Raw genomic sequence first — 15,533 nt, forward strand, 5'->3', positions numbered from 1 at the left:
TATCTAAAGGTCTATTTTCGTAAAGTGGAAGACAAAGTTAGACGTTGGCTTCATTGTTTCCCTAAGACTATTCCCATTATTCCCCTTTGCATACCGAGTGGAGGAGGCGAAATAAGTCTAAAAAATAGCGTCTATTCCAAGGCTCGCCTTGAAGTCAATTTTCGTAATTTTTAAATTCCATCTAAACCCCATTTGCACCAACAATTTTAAGACTTATTTTTATCATATGATTTTAATAAAAATTAGATGGTGAGACTTTGTTAATTTTTTATGAAAAAGAAAAAATTTTCCAATGTACAATAATTATTTAATTTTAATAGAAGTTTTTATAAAAAAATCAAAATTCTATAGAAAGGGAAAAGAGTCGCACGCCATCACTTAAAAATTAATCATAAATGACATATGAGGGAAAAAATTTATGGTAGCAAGTTTATATCAAAGGGACCCCCACCCTCCATGGATGGGTTGCCATAAGCTATTGGAAAAAAGGCAAGTGGAAAGGTGATCTTCAAATAGCTCACTTATGGGGCTTAGATTTATAAAAAGCAAAGTCCTTGCCACCTAGAATAATTGTTTGGCTTAAACCATTGATAAGAGAGTATAAGTTAAATGTTGATGGTAACTCCAAAAATAATTTTCAGAATGCTGCAAAGGGAAGGATTCTGAGGGATCATACAGGTATGTTGATCTTTAGATTCTCTAAAAATCTTAGCCTGAATAACTCTATAAAAGCGGAGCTTTTAGCCTTACATAGAGGTTTTATGCCAACAATATAATATATCTGAAATTTGGATTGAGATGGATGTTATGGTTGCGATACATATGATTAAGGAGGCTTTCATAAGAAAATGTTTGCAACATTTTTCTTATCGAATTTCACATATTCATTGAGAAGGTAACCAGGTCGCAAATAACTTATCTAACCATGGTTAGTCACATCAAAATCTATAAGTTTTTGTTCAGGCTCAAGGTGAGTTACGTGGAATCTTACGATTGGATAAACTTAATTTACCTTATATCATATTTAAATAAATGTAAACGAGTAGTACTCTTTATTTATTGTTTAAGTTTATTTTTCTTAGAATCAGGAATTCATAAAAAAATATGCAAAGAAATTAATATCCTTATTAAGTACTCTTTCCTCATTATCCCATGAAATTTTAGAGGTACGGTTTATGTCTCTCTCTCTTATGTACATTATTTTATCTATTAACAAATTTATAACAGGATAGTTGAACCTTACGAGAATTTTCAGCATAAAAAAAAAGCTTTATATTAAAGGAAAAGTGACCTTTTTAAAAATCATAAAAAAATATAAACATCTTTATTTTATATCAGACACCCCCACGAAAACTTAGATGACAAGAATGTGTTATTGGTTAAAACAAAGGATTATCAATATTTTATAATCAAAAGAACAAGGTCTAAATAACTTAGTGAATTAACTTGAATAAAAAATCTATAGAAATAAGAGGAAAAGAACTCGGAGAAATTTTTGTATTTGTGTGTACTTATATGCATGCACATATGACATGATCACTTAAATTATGAATTTAATTTTTTAATTATATTTATAACTTAAGTCATAGTTTTTAAGTTTTTTTTTCTTTTTTGGTCCTCCAGGGGATGGTCCAAAGGTTATATGCTTTTGAGTATCAGCACCACCTAAAAAACAAATCAACTTGATATTAAATATTTGGACTGCAAATAAAAAACAGAGCATCAATACATTGGTACGATGATCAATTTCTATTTTGTTTTTAATTCATAATTTATTATTAAAGTGAAATAGTGACTATTGTTTATCGATTTTTTATTAGTCAAATACCAATTAAATGTTTACTAATCTATTATTTTTTACGCAGGAGTGTACATACTTCTAAATCTCCGATTAAAAGAGAAAGGATAAAAAGATATAAATCTCACTCATAACTCTTTTTTTATTGGTTATGACAAGTAAAATAATATCTTATGTACCTTTACAATTAATTATGATTGAATATTTAATACAATTTTTCTTTCAAAAAAAAAGATATTAAGTTCAAATGAATTTTATTTATATTTTTTTAATTGCTCCACATCTTTTTGAGGATCTGTTTAAAAATTAATTTTGCATAATTAGTGGCTAGAAAATTAGGAGCCAAACAATATAATATTTGCATAATTAATTGACGATGTGCCCTAATCGAAGATTAAGTTTTTATTTATACAATTTTCCAATTATTCAACGAATTGAGTAATTATTGACATGTTTCAATAAAGTTGCACACACAAGTAGATAATACAATTACAACCAAATAATTGCTATAATTAAATAAATTAAATAAGTCAAAAAATAGCATATAATAGAACAAAATCTAAAGTAAAAGTGAATCAAACTCATCAAACATGACGAGACTTGAATCCGAAATTTAAAAATTTTCATGAATCTCATGCTATTTACTAAATTTTAATTGGCATTATATCGGTTTTTATATGTAAGATTTACTCTAGTTAGACATAGAATTCATTTAGTTTTAGTGTTTTTTATAAATTAATTTCTTAACCTGGACTATCTTTCATGTCCTTATACTTTAAATGTTGACTAAATTGGGGATTGAAAATAATAATCCACAAACTTGATCATCACGATACTTATATATTAATGACTTAGGCATATTATTAGTTTAACTATATTTTTTTTGATAAATAATAATACCAAGTTATTGGTATATCAATAAGTTTGATGCTAAAGAAAAATATACATAATTTTCAAAGTTAGATTGCATACTCCCTGCTCCCTCTCGCAAGAAAATAAAATTATCTAAACATTCATGACAAAATAAAAAATTCATCCATTTGTTTTGACAAAAAATATTCTTCGGAAAAAAATTTCAAGACTTATATTTGTTTGGAAAAAAATTTTATTTTAGATGTAAAACATTTTATGAGTCAATAAAAAAAATACCCATTGATCATGTGAAGTGTCTTACGTCCTTAAAAGGCGTAAGACATTTTTCAAAATAAAGAAACCACTCTTATTAATATTTAACTCAAAACATTAAAAAAATTTAAAAATATTAATATTTATTTGAAAAAAATTAACTTAAAATATTAATATTTAAATTATTCAATATTATTAAAATTTAAAAAATATTTTTTAGTGAAATCATTTAATGCAAGTAATATTTTTATTTATAAATTAAATAAATCTTACTAATAATTATAATAAAAGTTATTTCAATGATTATCATTTCCTGAATACACATTTATAAATATAGGTTTTGGATGTTTTACATAATTAATAAATATTTGATATTTTTATAGTGTTATGTTAAATAAATGAGAGATGAAAATTTTTTTTAAAAATTAGAGCTTACTTTCGTTACAATATGTGGTTAAATGCTTTCGGATATATTGATTTTCTCATTTTCATTTCCATTCTAGTGTGAAAACTAAATGCTACCATTGTTTTGTAATCAACTCCTATTAATCATTTTAACACTCCAATAACTCCACTGGTGATAGTGAAAAATATTTTCCACAAGATGATCCAAATAATAAAAAATATTTTCGACAATTTATTCAAATCATAAAAAACATTAAATTTTCTTGTAAAATATTTTATATAAAAATTTTTTTCCTCATCAAATTATTTTCTAATTACCAAACGGATCCTAATAAAACTAAAAAAACACAAAATATAATTTAATTACGTCATATACTAATTATCTACACAAGGTGTTTTTGTTTAAATTTGTTAACTATATTACCAATTTAAACCCTAATATTTTCATTATTAAAAGAGATTTAATTTTTAAATTACGATATTTACACATTACACCATTCAGGTGCAAGCACTCGTAGCAAAACCTAATTGAACCAAATACTCAAATCCTACTCAAATCGATGTTCAGCCTGCATCAAACACGCTAGAATAGAAAACCTGAAAACAATTCCCTGCTCAATCTTTAAAGAAAATAAAAATTCATGTAAAAAACACAAGGAGAAGAAAAGAATCAATTGCAAAGGTTATGAAGTGGTTGCTGAATCTGTACCATCAAGGCTTGTAGGCCTTAATACTTTTCATTTTCTAGTATACCTACGACAAATATTATTAGGATAACATTTTTATATCTTATATTACAATTAGCCTTTTCTGAACCCCAAAAATCCCCTATTCTCAGCCCATGTAGGAACAATGTATATGTTACTACTAATTTTCTTAGTAAAAATTCTATAACACCATACAGAAAAACACAACGGTGGAAGAGAATTGGTCAGCGTTGAGGCCAGCGCCAGAGAAAGAATACGACCGAAAAGTTATATCCATGATTCATGAAAACCACCTCTTTCGACCACTAGCGGCTTTAAGCTGCATTACGAGGTGCTCCCGCTGGTCTTCTACCTCCGCATATTTGAGGCTCATTTGGAAATACCGTTCACGTAATTCTTTCAACTCCGTCTCAAGCGCTGAGGAGGCCTTGCACTCGCACCCATCCTTTCTTGCAGCCCCTTCACCTGTTGACTTCTCAGGACCAGCTGAACGGTAACTTACTTCCTTTGACAACAAACTGAACACGAACAAAAAATACAAAGATTGTTAGCATTCGTACAGAGGGTAAGAATCAGATTGTCTTATATTTATTCTAAATATTCAGATCGGTGATGCAATTTCTGTAAGAATGAGTGAAGGACAAAATCATGTATAAAACTATTCACTGAGCATATATACCTTTACTTTGACAGCACATGGTTGTCAGGACACAATTATGGTAGCATGACGCAAACCATTAAAAAAATCTAAGAAATGGAACATGGAAAATTTGTAATTGGTAATTCCTTGTTAAATCGTAAAAATTATATATCCTATTTCAGATGTTAGATTTAAGAAGACAAATAATTCAACATTGTCAATTAGGAAATCTACCACATTTACCCACCTCTTAAGCTGGTTCTTATACATGTCATTTGCCTCTAAAGCTTCGGCAAGTTCATTCTCAAGATTCTGAATCTTTGACAAATGATCCACTCCTTTATCTTGAGAAGTTTCATTATTGCAGTTTTGACTCTTATCAATCTGAAACAAAAAAGAGTAATAATATAAGGTGCTTGAGCAGTTTGTTTCTTCCCAGTCAGACATAACCTCTACAAACTGATGGCCCAATCTAAAAGATTAAGATCACCTAGCATGGATTTTTAAAAAAATAAAAAAAAAAAACGTATACATTAACCTGTGTATGATTTTCCTCTAAATGATGTTGTACTTGGTTGATTCCAGTGAACAGCTTCTCACTTGATAGCAGGTTATTGTTCTCTTCTATGCTCTGCCGTTTCAGAAGCAAAAATTACAAATCCTTAAAAAATCTTTAATGAAATCAAGTACATAATGAGAAAGGAAAATTCTTAACTCTAACTATCTGAGAGATTCAAATTATTATTGATAGAAGTATTAACTCTAACTGTCTGAGAGATTCAAATTATTATTGATAGATGTACTTGTATACTTGGAATTAGGGTAAAAAAGAGACTCACATTCTTGGACTCGCATTGATCCTGTTTAATCTGTTTCAGTTCATCTTCAAGAGCTCGAGTTTTCTTCAGGCACTCTTCTTTCTCCTCCTCAAGGTACTTTATCTTCCTCTGGAATTGGCTGTTTTCTCTTCTAATTTGGGCTAGCTCGTTTTTCAGTGCAGCTTCTTGAGTTCCCATGGCTTCTTTTGCAGTTAAATCACCCTGTAGCCGTAAGACCTTTTCTTCAAGGGCAACTTTCCTACGTCTGCAATCCTCTAAGTCAGAAACAGCTTCCTGACTATTAGAGATTTTCTGAACAAAAAGGGTTCTTTCAACCTTAAGTTCTTCATAGTCTCTGGACAGCATTTGGAAAGAAGCTTCCAGCCTTTCATTTTCAAACTTTGTTTCACTGATTGTTTTCTTAAGAGCTAAAATTTCATCCTGAAGGAGTGCTGTTTTCTGCAATTGGACCTTAAGGCTGGAGATTTCTTCTACTAACTGTTGATTCTGGTACTCAGAAGCTTTGAGTTTTAGTTCAAGCCCTCTAACGGTGCCTTTCAGTTTGTCTTCATTGGATTTGACATCTTCCAACAAATCTAATAGCTTTTCATGGTCTGCCATCAATATTTCTTTTTTTTGCTTTGCAGCAGCTAGTTCTTCCTTAAGCCCTTGTAACTCAGTTTCACATTCCACCTGCATGGCATTGAGCTTGCTCTCAGATAATTTAAGTTTTCCTTGGGCATCTTGTAAAGCAGCTTCAAGCATTGCTTTATCTGCACGTAAATGAGAAACTTCAAGCACAGCTTCTGACGCTGTTTTCTCCTTTACATCTTGGGTTGCAGATATCTGTTCAGTGAGGTGTGCAACCTCTCTTTGGAGGTTATCAACTTCAACTGTCTTCTCCAAGTATCTCTGATTTAACAGGCTCTCTTCAAGAACAAGTTTCTCTTTCTGTTTCTTGTTCTCTTGAAGAAGTACTTCTAGTTCCAAATTAAGGGCTTTCTCTTTCGAGGCTATTTCTTCAAGCATCATGGAATACTTTTCTTCAAGAGCTTCAACTTCATTAACCATATTAGAAAAAACTTTTTCAGATTCCTTCAGTTCTGCTTCCAAGACTGCACAATGCTCATGTAACTCCATCTTTTGCTTCCGTAATTCTCCATTTGCTTTCTGAAGCATGCTACATTCTTCAATAAGATTTTCAGTAGTAGCTTGTAGTTTGGGATTCGCAATTTTTAGATACTTACACTCTTCTTGTACTTCTAACCACCGCTTTTGCATCTCTTCCATCTTCTGTCTCATATCAACCTTTTGTGCCTCCATTTCATTTTCCAGTCTTTTAATCTCTTCTTTGAAATTCATTGCTTGAGATTCTGAATTTTGTAGTTCCAGACGATGAGACTCTCTCTCATCAGTCAGATACCTTAATTGTGCTTCCAAACCACATATCCGTTCTGATAACTGTACATTTTCTTCTTCTAATTCAGACAAATGAACTTCTAGTTCCTGCTTACCACTTTCAAGCTCCGAAGATTTCTTTACAAGAATCTTGTTGGCTGAAATCTGGGAATCCATATTGCTATTAAGTAACACCATTTCAGTTCGTAAATCATCCAAGCATTTAGCAGTAACAGCACCTTCTCTGAGCATGATTTCTATATTTTCCTCCAACTGGCTTTTCTCATTCTGAACAGAAGAAACCTGAGCTTCTAACTCTTTTTGCTGATGCCTTAAAGCCTCTAGCTCATCTTCCTTCAGCAAATTCTCAGATTTAAGCTTCTCTATCTCAGATATTTTTGCTGACAATTCCTTCCCTAGATCACTATCTTCTTTGCATGGAGAATTTAATTCCTTTAATTTAAAACCCTCCAATTTATCCAGGATGTCATCAGTACTTACTGCTGAGTCTTTGGCCTCTTTATAATATTCGTCATCACTGACAGCAATTTTCTCTCTGAAGAATTGTTTTAGCTGGGCAAAATTGTTCAAGATAATCTCAACTTGCTGTTTTTGACTAACCAAATCTGTACTTTTCAAAATCTCTGAGTCATTGGAACCACAAATTCCATGAGGATTTGCATGTGACTTGAGAGTGTACAGTCGCTTTATGTCACCTAAAGAAAGTTGAATCTGTTCATCTAACTCAGCAAGCAATTTTGACATTTCAACAGCAGCAGTTGATTCAGAAATTCGGGATTCTGTAAAGGCATGAGCAGGTTGGTCCTTACTCTCAATTTCTACCTGCTGGTAATGCTTTAATTGTTGTTGCAGTGCCACAATTTCAATCTCCTGTTCTTCTGCTCTGGCATGACATTCTGAAAGTTCACCATCAAGATAAGAAGCTTTGTCCTTGAAAGCTTCCAACTGGGGCTCAAGGTCAGCACATCTATTTCCAAGAACTACAGATTGAAAATGCAAGTGATCAGCAGAATGTACTTCAGTAGGAGTTTTTTTATTAAGCTCATCTTCATAGTTGCAAGAGGTTACTTCTAATTTATGTCTAGAAGGAGAGTTCTTTCCTGGATGATCAGGTAAAAGAGAATTAGAGGTGGCACTATGATCTTTGCTAGATTCTTTAAGCTTGAAAAGAAGTTCCAGATTTTCATCAGTAAGCTCATTGCAATCTCTCTCAAGTTCCTGCACCTTCAGTCTTAGAGCTTCAATTTCTCTGATTAGATTAGTATTACCTTCATTTCCAGAACCCATTTCCTTTAAACCTTGACCATCAAGAGCTTCAGACAATTTCACTTCCAAATTAGTGATTTTTTCCTCTTTTTCAGCTAATTTGCCCCTCCATTCAGCCTCACAATCCATAAGAGATTGACTCCTTAGACCTTGTTCAATCTCCATTTCATGGTTCTTTTCTTCCAGACTTTTCTTCAGAAACAGAATAGTGCTTTCCAAGTTTTTATGTGATTCCTGCAGCTGCTGAAACTGGAGCTCAAGATTCCTGTTCTCTGCATGCAAATCTCGTCTTTGGTGTTCAACAATACCACTTTCCCTATCAGAATCAGAAGATTTTCTGGTCTGGTTTGTTAAAACTTGCTTGGCGGCATTTATTTGACTACTTTCTTCAAATCCAAAGTCATCCTTTCCTAATTCTTCAAATTCAGATTTTGTTCTGGAAAGGTTATTAATCTCTACTTTCTGTTTTTCTATGGTTTCTTCCAGCTCCTGAAGAATGGAAACAAGCTCAATATTTGATTCTTGAGTTTTTTTCAACTGTAAAGCTAAATTAGCATTCTCCTCGCTCTGAAACTTTATCTCATCTTCCAACTCCTTTTGAACATTTTCAGTAGTTTTGCTCTGAAACTTCAAATTATCAGCAGCGCCCTGTTTCATCTGTGACTCCTCCAACAAGATCTTTACTTGTTCGACCTCCTGCTTCAAGCTATCACATTCTGCCTGTGATGTTGAAAGTGCCACCTCAAGACGTTTTTGGTGTTTTGACTGGTCAGATAATTCCTTCCTCAAATTTTCCAGATCAGTCATTAATTTTCGAGCATTTTGCTCCCACATCCTAGCTTCTGCCCGAAGCTCCCCAATTGTAATTTCTGCAGCTTCCAAGAGGTCTTTAGATGAACCAGCATTACGTAGTGGAGAAGAGGGAACAAGGCGTGAAACCCGATTCAAGTCTTCTCTGTGATTATGAGGATGGCTTCCAGAAGTGGAGACCTTTGGAGTATAGGATGAGTGGTTTGACCTGGAAGAATCATTCAAAGAATAAGATCCTCGAGGAAAACTGGTTTGAGAACCTGTTGAATCTTGTCTTCCAATTAGACTGTTCATAATCCCATTTTGAGGGGAGTAATTTTCCCTGTTAAAGGAACCATCCAAGGAGTCAAAGCTATTGCGGGAGTCTGATGCTGAAAAACTTGGTTCCTGCACAAACATGAGGAGGTTTCATCAGCCCCATGACAAAACAGTGCGCAGGCAGTTAACTGAAAATGCTTCAGTTTCCTTGAAAGTCTACAAGAGACAAAGGTCCTTATGCAACTCTTTGTGCACTACATGGCTACTGTTGTGTTTCTATTTCTTGTCTAGTTTCAGGTATATTAACTTCATTTTTATAAGTTTGGGTTGACACCATAGAAGCACTGGATATGCAATGTTAAGACTAACTTTAATACTATGTTTTACCATGCAATCTAGATAAATGTGTAGAAAGACGTGAGATTTCGGTGCCATGCACATCAAGTGTTCATAAAGTTCTTAAACAACAAACATGCTGTCCGTGTAAAGACATCAACAAGAAAAGAAGCCTGGTCCTTAGAGTTAAATGAACCAAGTGTCATATTATCTGGAATTATCTATAAGTCATCATAACACAATATACAGGATTTATATTAACAGTAATGCATGTTGTTCATATTACATAATATTAGCAGCGTTAAAAGACGAAACACAACTGCAGAAAGGAAAGTTGATCAAAAAAAGTCTTAACATATTTCCAAAACAACTACGTTTGAGATCAAGGGAACATACCCTACTAGAAATTTCTCCAGGATGAATGGTACCCTCTAAATGGTTACTAGATGAAGATCCAACACTCCTGGTAAATGTACTATCAGAAACATCTGATTTGTTTTCCAATTCATCATACTCCAGACTCCCATCCTCCATATACGAATCTGTATGATTCCATTCCTCATCCCTTTCAAAGATGCAGTAACTTTTTTCACAATCATATAAAAACTGAATGTCAAACAATTTAAGGTTTCACGCATGATGGCCAACCTGAGTTTTTCTCTTGGTGTCAAGCACTGAATTTTAACCTGCAGACAACCATGTGGAAGCAGATGTTAACAACGACATCAAAGAAAAGTGAAAATTTGAGTTTCTAGTCCAAATCAAAAACATGTGATTTAGAGAGAAAATAAATCAATAAATTGTCTCGCAAAAAGGAGTGCATTGACTGGCAACCATGTCTCAGGTATAAAAATTTCAAAGGCTAATGCACCGTCAAAAAAAATTATTCGAATAAGCTTAAGGGAAGATTGGATCAATTTCTATGTATTAATACCGCCATAAAAGTAACTCAATTTTAAGCTATAACTAATTTTCTCTCCATGGATAAATTTCACTTTAAGAAGCACTGATGATGTGTATTTTTCACAACTCTTTCATTAGATGTTAGTATGGAGTGGTAAGGCATCTAACATTTAGGTTATAAAAGTCCAATTTGGCAATGAAAGCAACATACAATGGCAGAAAGCAATTCCAAAGCATAAACTAGTTTATCTTGTTCCATCTATTTAAAAGAAAAAACATATTTTTAAAATTAGGAAAATATGTTTTCAAAACTCTTATGTATCAGCAAAAAAAAGTATAACTATTAGGCACGTAAAACAGGAATCATCTTTAGATCTCACCTGTAATACTGTCCCGTGGTTACATTTCTTCAATGGCAATGAAAGAGGAATAGTACTTTTTGAACTTATGTAGCTTGCAAGGTTAATTGTTGCCTCTCCAAGGAAGCCGGATCTAGATGATCCCTACAATAATATCAGTTTAAATTGATTATTTTTAACCCGGGCATAAACCAAGTCCACAAAAATAGATAAAGCCTCACACAAGATAAAGGTAAAGCTCATACCATGGCAACAACAAGCTTAAATAAGCATTCATCTATCACTTCTGAACTATCACCCCGTACAATCCAAATAGACTCCGAAAAGGCCTCTGCCCATCGACAATTTCCATTCCGGACTGACGCTTTGCTTGACTTGGTTATGGTTTTGCCAGTATCCACAGAAATGATTGACACAAAAAGCTTGTCCCATCCTTTTGGAACCTTCAAGAATTCAATTATCCAAAACTGTATCAAGAATCACCTAAGCAAAACCAACAACATAACCAGACAAGACAAGCCCTAAAATATTAAAAATTTTAAAAGAAAACATAACATAAAACTAATATCTAATACTGTTTATATAAAAAAAATCCACTAAATAGTTACATTTGCTACATGCTTTACGCTTTTGGCTTAATTCCTCAAAAAATTTTAAAACCTAAGTAGAAAAAGGAAATATAAATCTATTTTTACTAAAACTAAGCATGTAACTAAAATCTAAAACAAATTTAAACCTAACTATTTCATATAAAACTATAATCATGTATTTAGATATTCAAAAAATTAAATTTTTATTATTTTAATTATTTAAAACAACTACTTGTTTTTGTATCAAAAGGCATTATTACTTTTTTGCTTACATAGATAAATCCATAAGTTGAAACTTTTACTAATAAATTGAAAATTTTTCTCACATTTTATCTTTTTATAGGAACCATCCACATTAAATCACCATTTTTTTCGTATAAAGTTGTAGAATATTTCCAAAAATTACGCAACAAATTCTGTGATTATTTCAACTCAATGTCTTCTGGTTCATCATTACGTAGCATTTGACTAGCTCAACTTTCCAGTCCATCGCGGAAAAAAAATTAGTGCAAAAAATGAAAAGACTACATAAATCGAAACTGAAACGTCAACTGATCTGACTAGAAAGAAAATCTAAGTTAAAAGTTTACCCGTTCTTGCCAAAATGCCAATCAAAGATCTTCATATATGGAAAGTAAAATTAAATTATTTAACAAATACCAGCTATCAATTAGAAAAAAACAAAAACTTTCCACAAACTCAAAAAAATATAAAAATAAAAAAGCACCGGCCAACCTCGCCATTTCAGCCATGATAAAATAAATAAATTTGCTGCGAATTGACGGTGAAAATATGATTAAAAATGGAAATTAAAGGAAAAATCAACGGAAAATGAAATAGAAAAAGAAGACGTTGAAGTTTGGCAATGTAACAGCGGATTCAATTTCAACATTACAATGAAGAAATAATTTAGAAAACTGAAAATACGAAAACATTAGACAAAAAACAGAGAGAAAGAGAGACCTGAAGAGCTTGGAAGCTGGAGAACTTGAAATCGAATCTCTCTCCAGATTTATCAGACTTTTGCTTATGTAATCTGAACATTTATCTTTTTCTTTGCTCAGATTTTCTTTTTCTGTTTCAGTTATTAATGGAAAAAAAAATTTTTTGGCGTTGAAAAAACTTTAGCCAAAAATAAAAACAGTTTCAGTATTCACATGGTCTCTCAAAGAAGAAAGAGTGTGTACTTAAAAGAGAAATTCATAAGAAAGGGAAGAGGCATAGAGAGAGAGAGAGAGAAACAGAAGGACAGAGCGCGTTAGCTGTTATTTTGTTTTGAAGTTTGTTGAATGTTCTTTGGAGCTTCATTTATTTATTTTAAATTTTTCTTTGTCTTTTCAATGCTAACCTTATTCTATGCTTTATTCATGACTTCATCCCTTTAACTTTTACAATTTCGATAAATGCCCTTTATCTTTTAAATTTCATTTTATTACTATTATTTATTACTGCTTATGTTTTCTTTTTTAAAAAATTAAAAAAAAGCATCTGTATAACAAAGTACATAGTTTTTTTTTTTAATATTATCCAAAAATAATGCTTTTTTTTAAAAAAAAAATAATGCTTTTAAATAATCAAAACTTCATAAATGGAAAATAGTTATTCTTAAATGTATGTGTTTTATATTTTAATTAGATATTCATTTTTAATCAAATATATATATATGATTTTAGTTTTCGGAAATTTTCGAAAAGACAAATAATAATAAAATGAAGCATTAGATAGTGGATTGAATCAAGATTATAATATCTTATTTGAACCTATAAAATTTTATATATTTATTAATTTAAAAATTATCATCCACATTACTTTTTATAAAATATCAGTCAAAGTATATTATCTTTAATATTATTTATTAATATAAATTTACTGATATATTTGAACGTTAAGTTGGTAATGAGATTGGGAGGGACTAGTTAAAAATAACAATAACATTTGTCTTGTCTTTTTTTTAAAAATAGAAAATGTTAATCAGTGTTTAGTGACAGAAATTACAGTGATATTTAATAAAAAAAAATTTGTTAACGCATTGTTCCTCTTAAATTTGGTTAAACTAATGTATTAAATGTAAAAATAATTAAATAATATTTTAACTATCCTTAATTAGTATTTATAGATAGTTGTTAATCAGACTGTTTTTTCATTTCACTCAGAAAATAGGTCTTCTTTTTTTTTTTTTTTTGTATGCATTAAATTGAACTATTTAGTCCATAAAAGAGGAGTCAAACCTAATATCTGAGAAAATCTCGACTTTGAATTAAGATAGCTAAATCAGGAAAGAATCTTCTCTGCTATTTATAAATAATTGAGATATCTAATACTTTTGTTATATATTAAAACATGTATCTAATTTAATTATATAAGATCACAATTTATTCATATTATTTTCCTCTTTTTAATTAATTTTTATTTATTTTCTGCTCAGTTTAAAAATCATTTAAATTTTATATAAATGGCTTTGATATATTTCATATTCAAATTTAAATATATAAAATGATGTTATATGATATTTAACACCAAAAAAGTAAGAACAAAATCATAAAAATAACTTTAAAATATATAGAAAAAAATAACTTGTGAAAACAAAAAATAGTGATGAAAATACTAAACCCTAAACCTTATATTGAAAGGTTGAAAACAAGAAATAGGGATGGGAAAACAACAAAACTAGAAGACAATGGTGGGCTTAACCTAATAAACCAATACCCCACAAGAGGATACTCTCTCCATTATTAGGAACAAAAATACTTGTCATTAAGAGAATGAGTTAATTAAATGAAATTGTGAAAAAAGTATTGAGACAGTGACATGAGTAACATAAACATGCAGTTTTCTTTATGTTTTATTTAAATTCTGAAAAGTTTCATTAGGTAAGTATAAAAGAAAGACCCACCTCCCCTCTCTGATATTACTGACAATTTCAGGGCAACAACCCCATGTGGAGGGGTCAACAACCTGTTAAAGCAAGGTGGCCTTTTTTATTAACTTTGTTAAGGAGGACAACATTGAGACTGTCATTGGTTACTAAAGGAAATGAAAATGGAATTTTAACTTCTAATAATGGGGATCATTTTTATTTAATTCAATAATTCAACCTATAACCTTTTGCTTTGGTTCCATTATTTTACAGCTGTTTATTGACTTGCTTTGGCCACAATCTAATATGATTTTTGATGTTCCAACTTCCAAGCGACCTTTTTTTTTATGAAATATTTTAAAATATTTTTTAATTCAATGCATTTGTCATGGTTCAAATTTGATTTTCCTTTTGAGTATTTAAGTTAAATCTTTTTGAATTAGTGAGAACTGCGAATTTTTTGTGAGATTGAATTCGCACAATTCATTCTAAAAAATTCTATTTAAATAATAATTGCGTGTGTCGAATATGTTGTTCAACGATAACTATTTTAATTTTTCACTTCAAGGGTTAAATTTAAATTTTTATTTTTCCCAATTTTTTTTTTAAAAAAATGTTGTTGCTATCAAAGTGAAGAATTATAGGATTTAAGTGAAAATAGCGAATTTAATGTTTCAATTTTAAAAATGAGTTAAATCAAAGATAGTTACTAACATTGTTAGAGAGTACCATACATGTGCTAATGTGGAATTAACATCTTAATTTTTATTGACTTTTATTAATGTAAATTTTTTAAATATTTTTTTGGATGATGTAACCTTTTAAATAAAAAAAAAAGTTACACGTGGCTTTTTCTTTTTCCAGTGTCACCATGACTAAATTTTAATAAAAAACCCACACTTAAACATTTTAACTCATTAATTGGTACATAATCTTTTATCTAAAATAATAAAATTCAAATCTCCCTTTTTCATATCTTAAATCCTAACCAAAAGCCCTAATTTTGTTCTCCTTTCTTTTTCTTAAACCTAAATTGACATAACCCTAATTAATTTAATTATTGTTTACTAAACACCAACTGGTTAAAAGAAAAAAGTTTGCATAAGAAATTTATTTAAAAAAAAGAGATATTTTTAAGTCAAATTTTATATGAAATTTAGAATAATGCTCTGTCGCTTGACGTGAAAAATGCAAGAAATGTGGGAAAATTCGTACTTTCTAAGCATCCGAGCAAAGACTGAA

At 30.7% G+C, this 15,533-nt stretch overlaps 1 protein-coding gene across 2 annotated transcripts; it reads right to left on the bottom strand.

Moving 5' to 3' along the window:
- Positions 1-3,966: 3,966 nt before the first annotated feature.
- Positions 3,967-12,700, bottom strand: LOC18586551 (uncharacterized). 2 transcript variants are annotated; one of them, XM_007010016.3, is made up of 9 exons: positions 12,398-12,700; positions 11,090-11,287; positions 10,866-10,988; positions 10,231-10,268; positions 9,979-10,147; positions 5,515-9,375; positions 5,214-5,306; positions 4,923-5,059; positions 3,967-4,553 (listed from the first exon to the last, which is right to left on the bottom strand). In XM_007010016.3, the coding sequence occupies exons 1-9, from the start codon at positions 12,476-12,478 to the stop codon at positions 4,316-4,318; spliced, it is 4,938 nt and encodes a 1,645-aa protein (XP_007010078.3). In that variant the 5' UTR covers positions 12,479-12,700; the 3' UTR covers positions 3,967-4,315. The 2 variants fall into 2 exon arrangements, with proteins under 2 accessions (XP_007010078.3, XP_088658682.1); XM_088802556.1 differs by lacking the exon at positions 12,398-12,700 and adding an exon at positions 12,025-12,136.
- Positions 12,701-15,533: the final 2,833 nt, after the last annotated feature.

The sequence above is a fragment of the Theobroma cacao genome, chromosome 10 (genome assembly GCF_053813885.1).
Source record: "Theobroma cacao isolate CCN51 chromosome 10, ASM5381388v1, whole genome shotgun sequence".
Taxonomy (NCBI): Eukaryota; Viridiplantae; Streptophyta; class Magnoliopsida; order Malvales; family Malvaceae; genus Theobroma; species Theobroma cacao.

What these genes read in the sequence shown, in the direction of transcription:
- LOC18586551 (XM_007010016.3), bottom strand. Translation starts at nt 12,478, where the DNA reads ATGTTCAGATTACATAAGCAAAAGTCTGATAAATCTGGAGAGAGATTC. An exon ending in ACCACGGGACAGTATTACAG is followed by an intron (nt 10,269 to 10,865) that starts GTGAGATCTAAA and finishes GGTTGTCTGCAG; the next exon opens with GTTAAAATTCAGTGCTTGAC. An exon ending in ATCAATGCGAGTCCAAGAAT is followed by an intron (nt 5,307 to 5,514) that starts GTGAGTCTCTTT and finishes CTGAAACGGCAG; the next exon opens with AGCATAGAAGAGAACAATAA.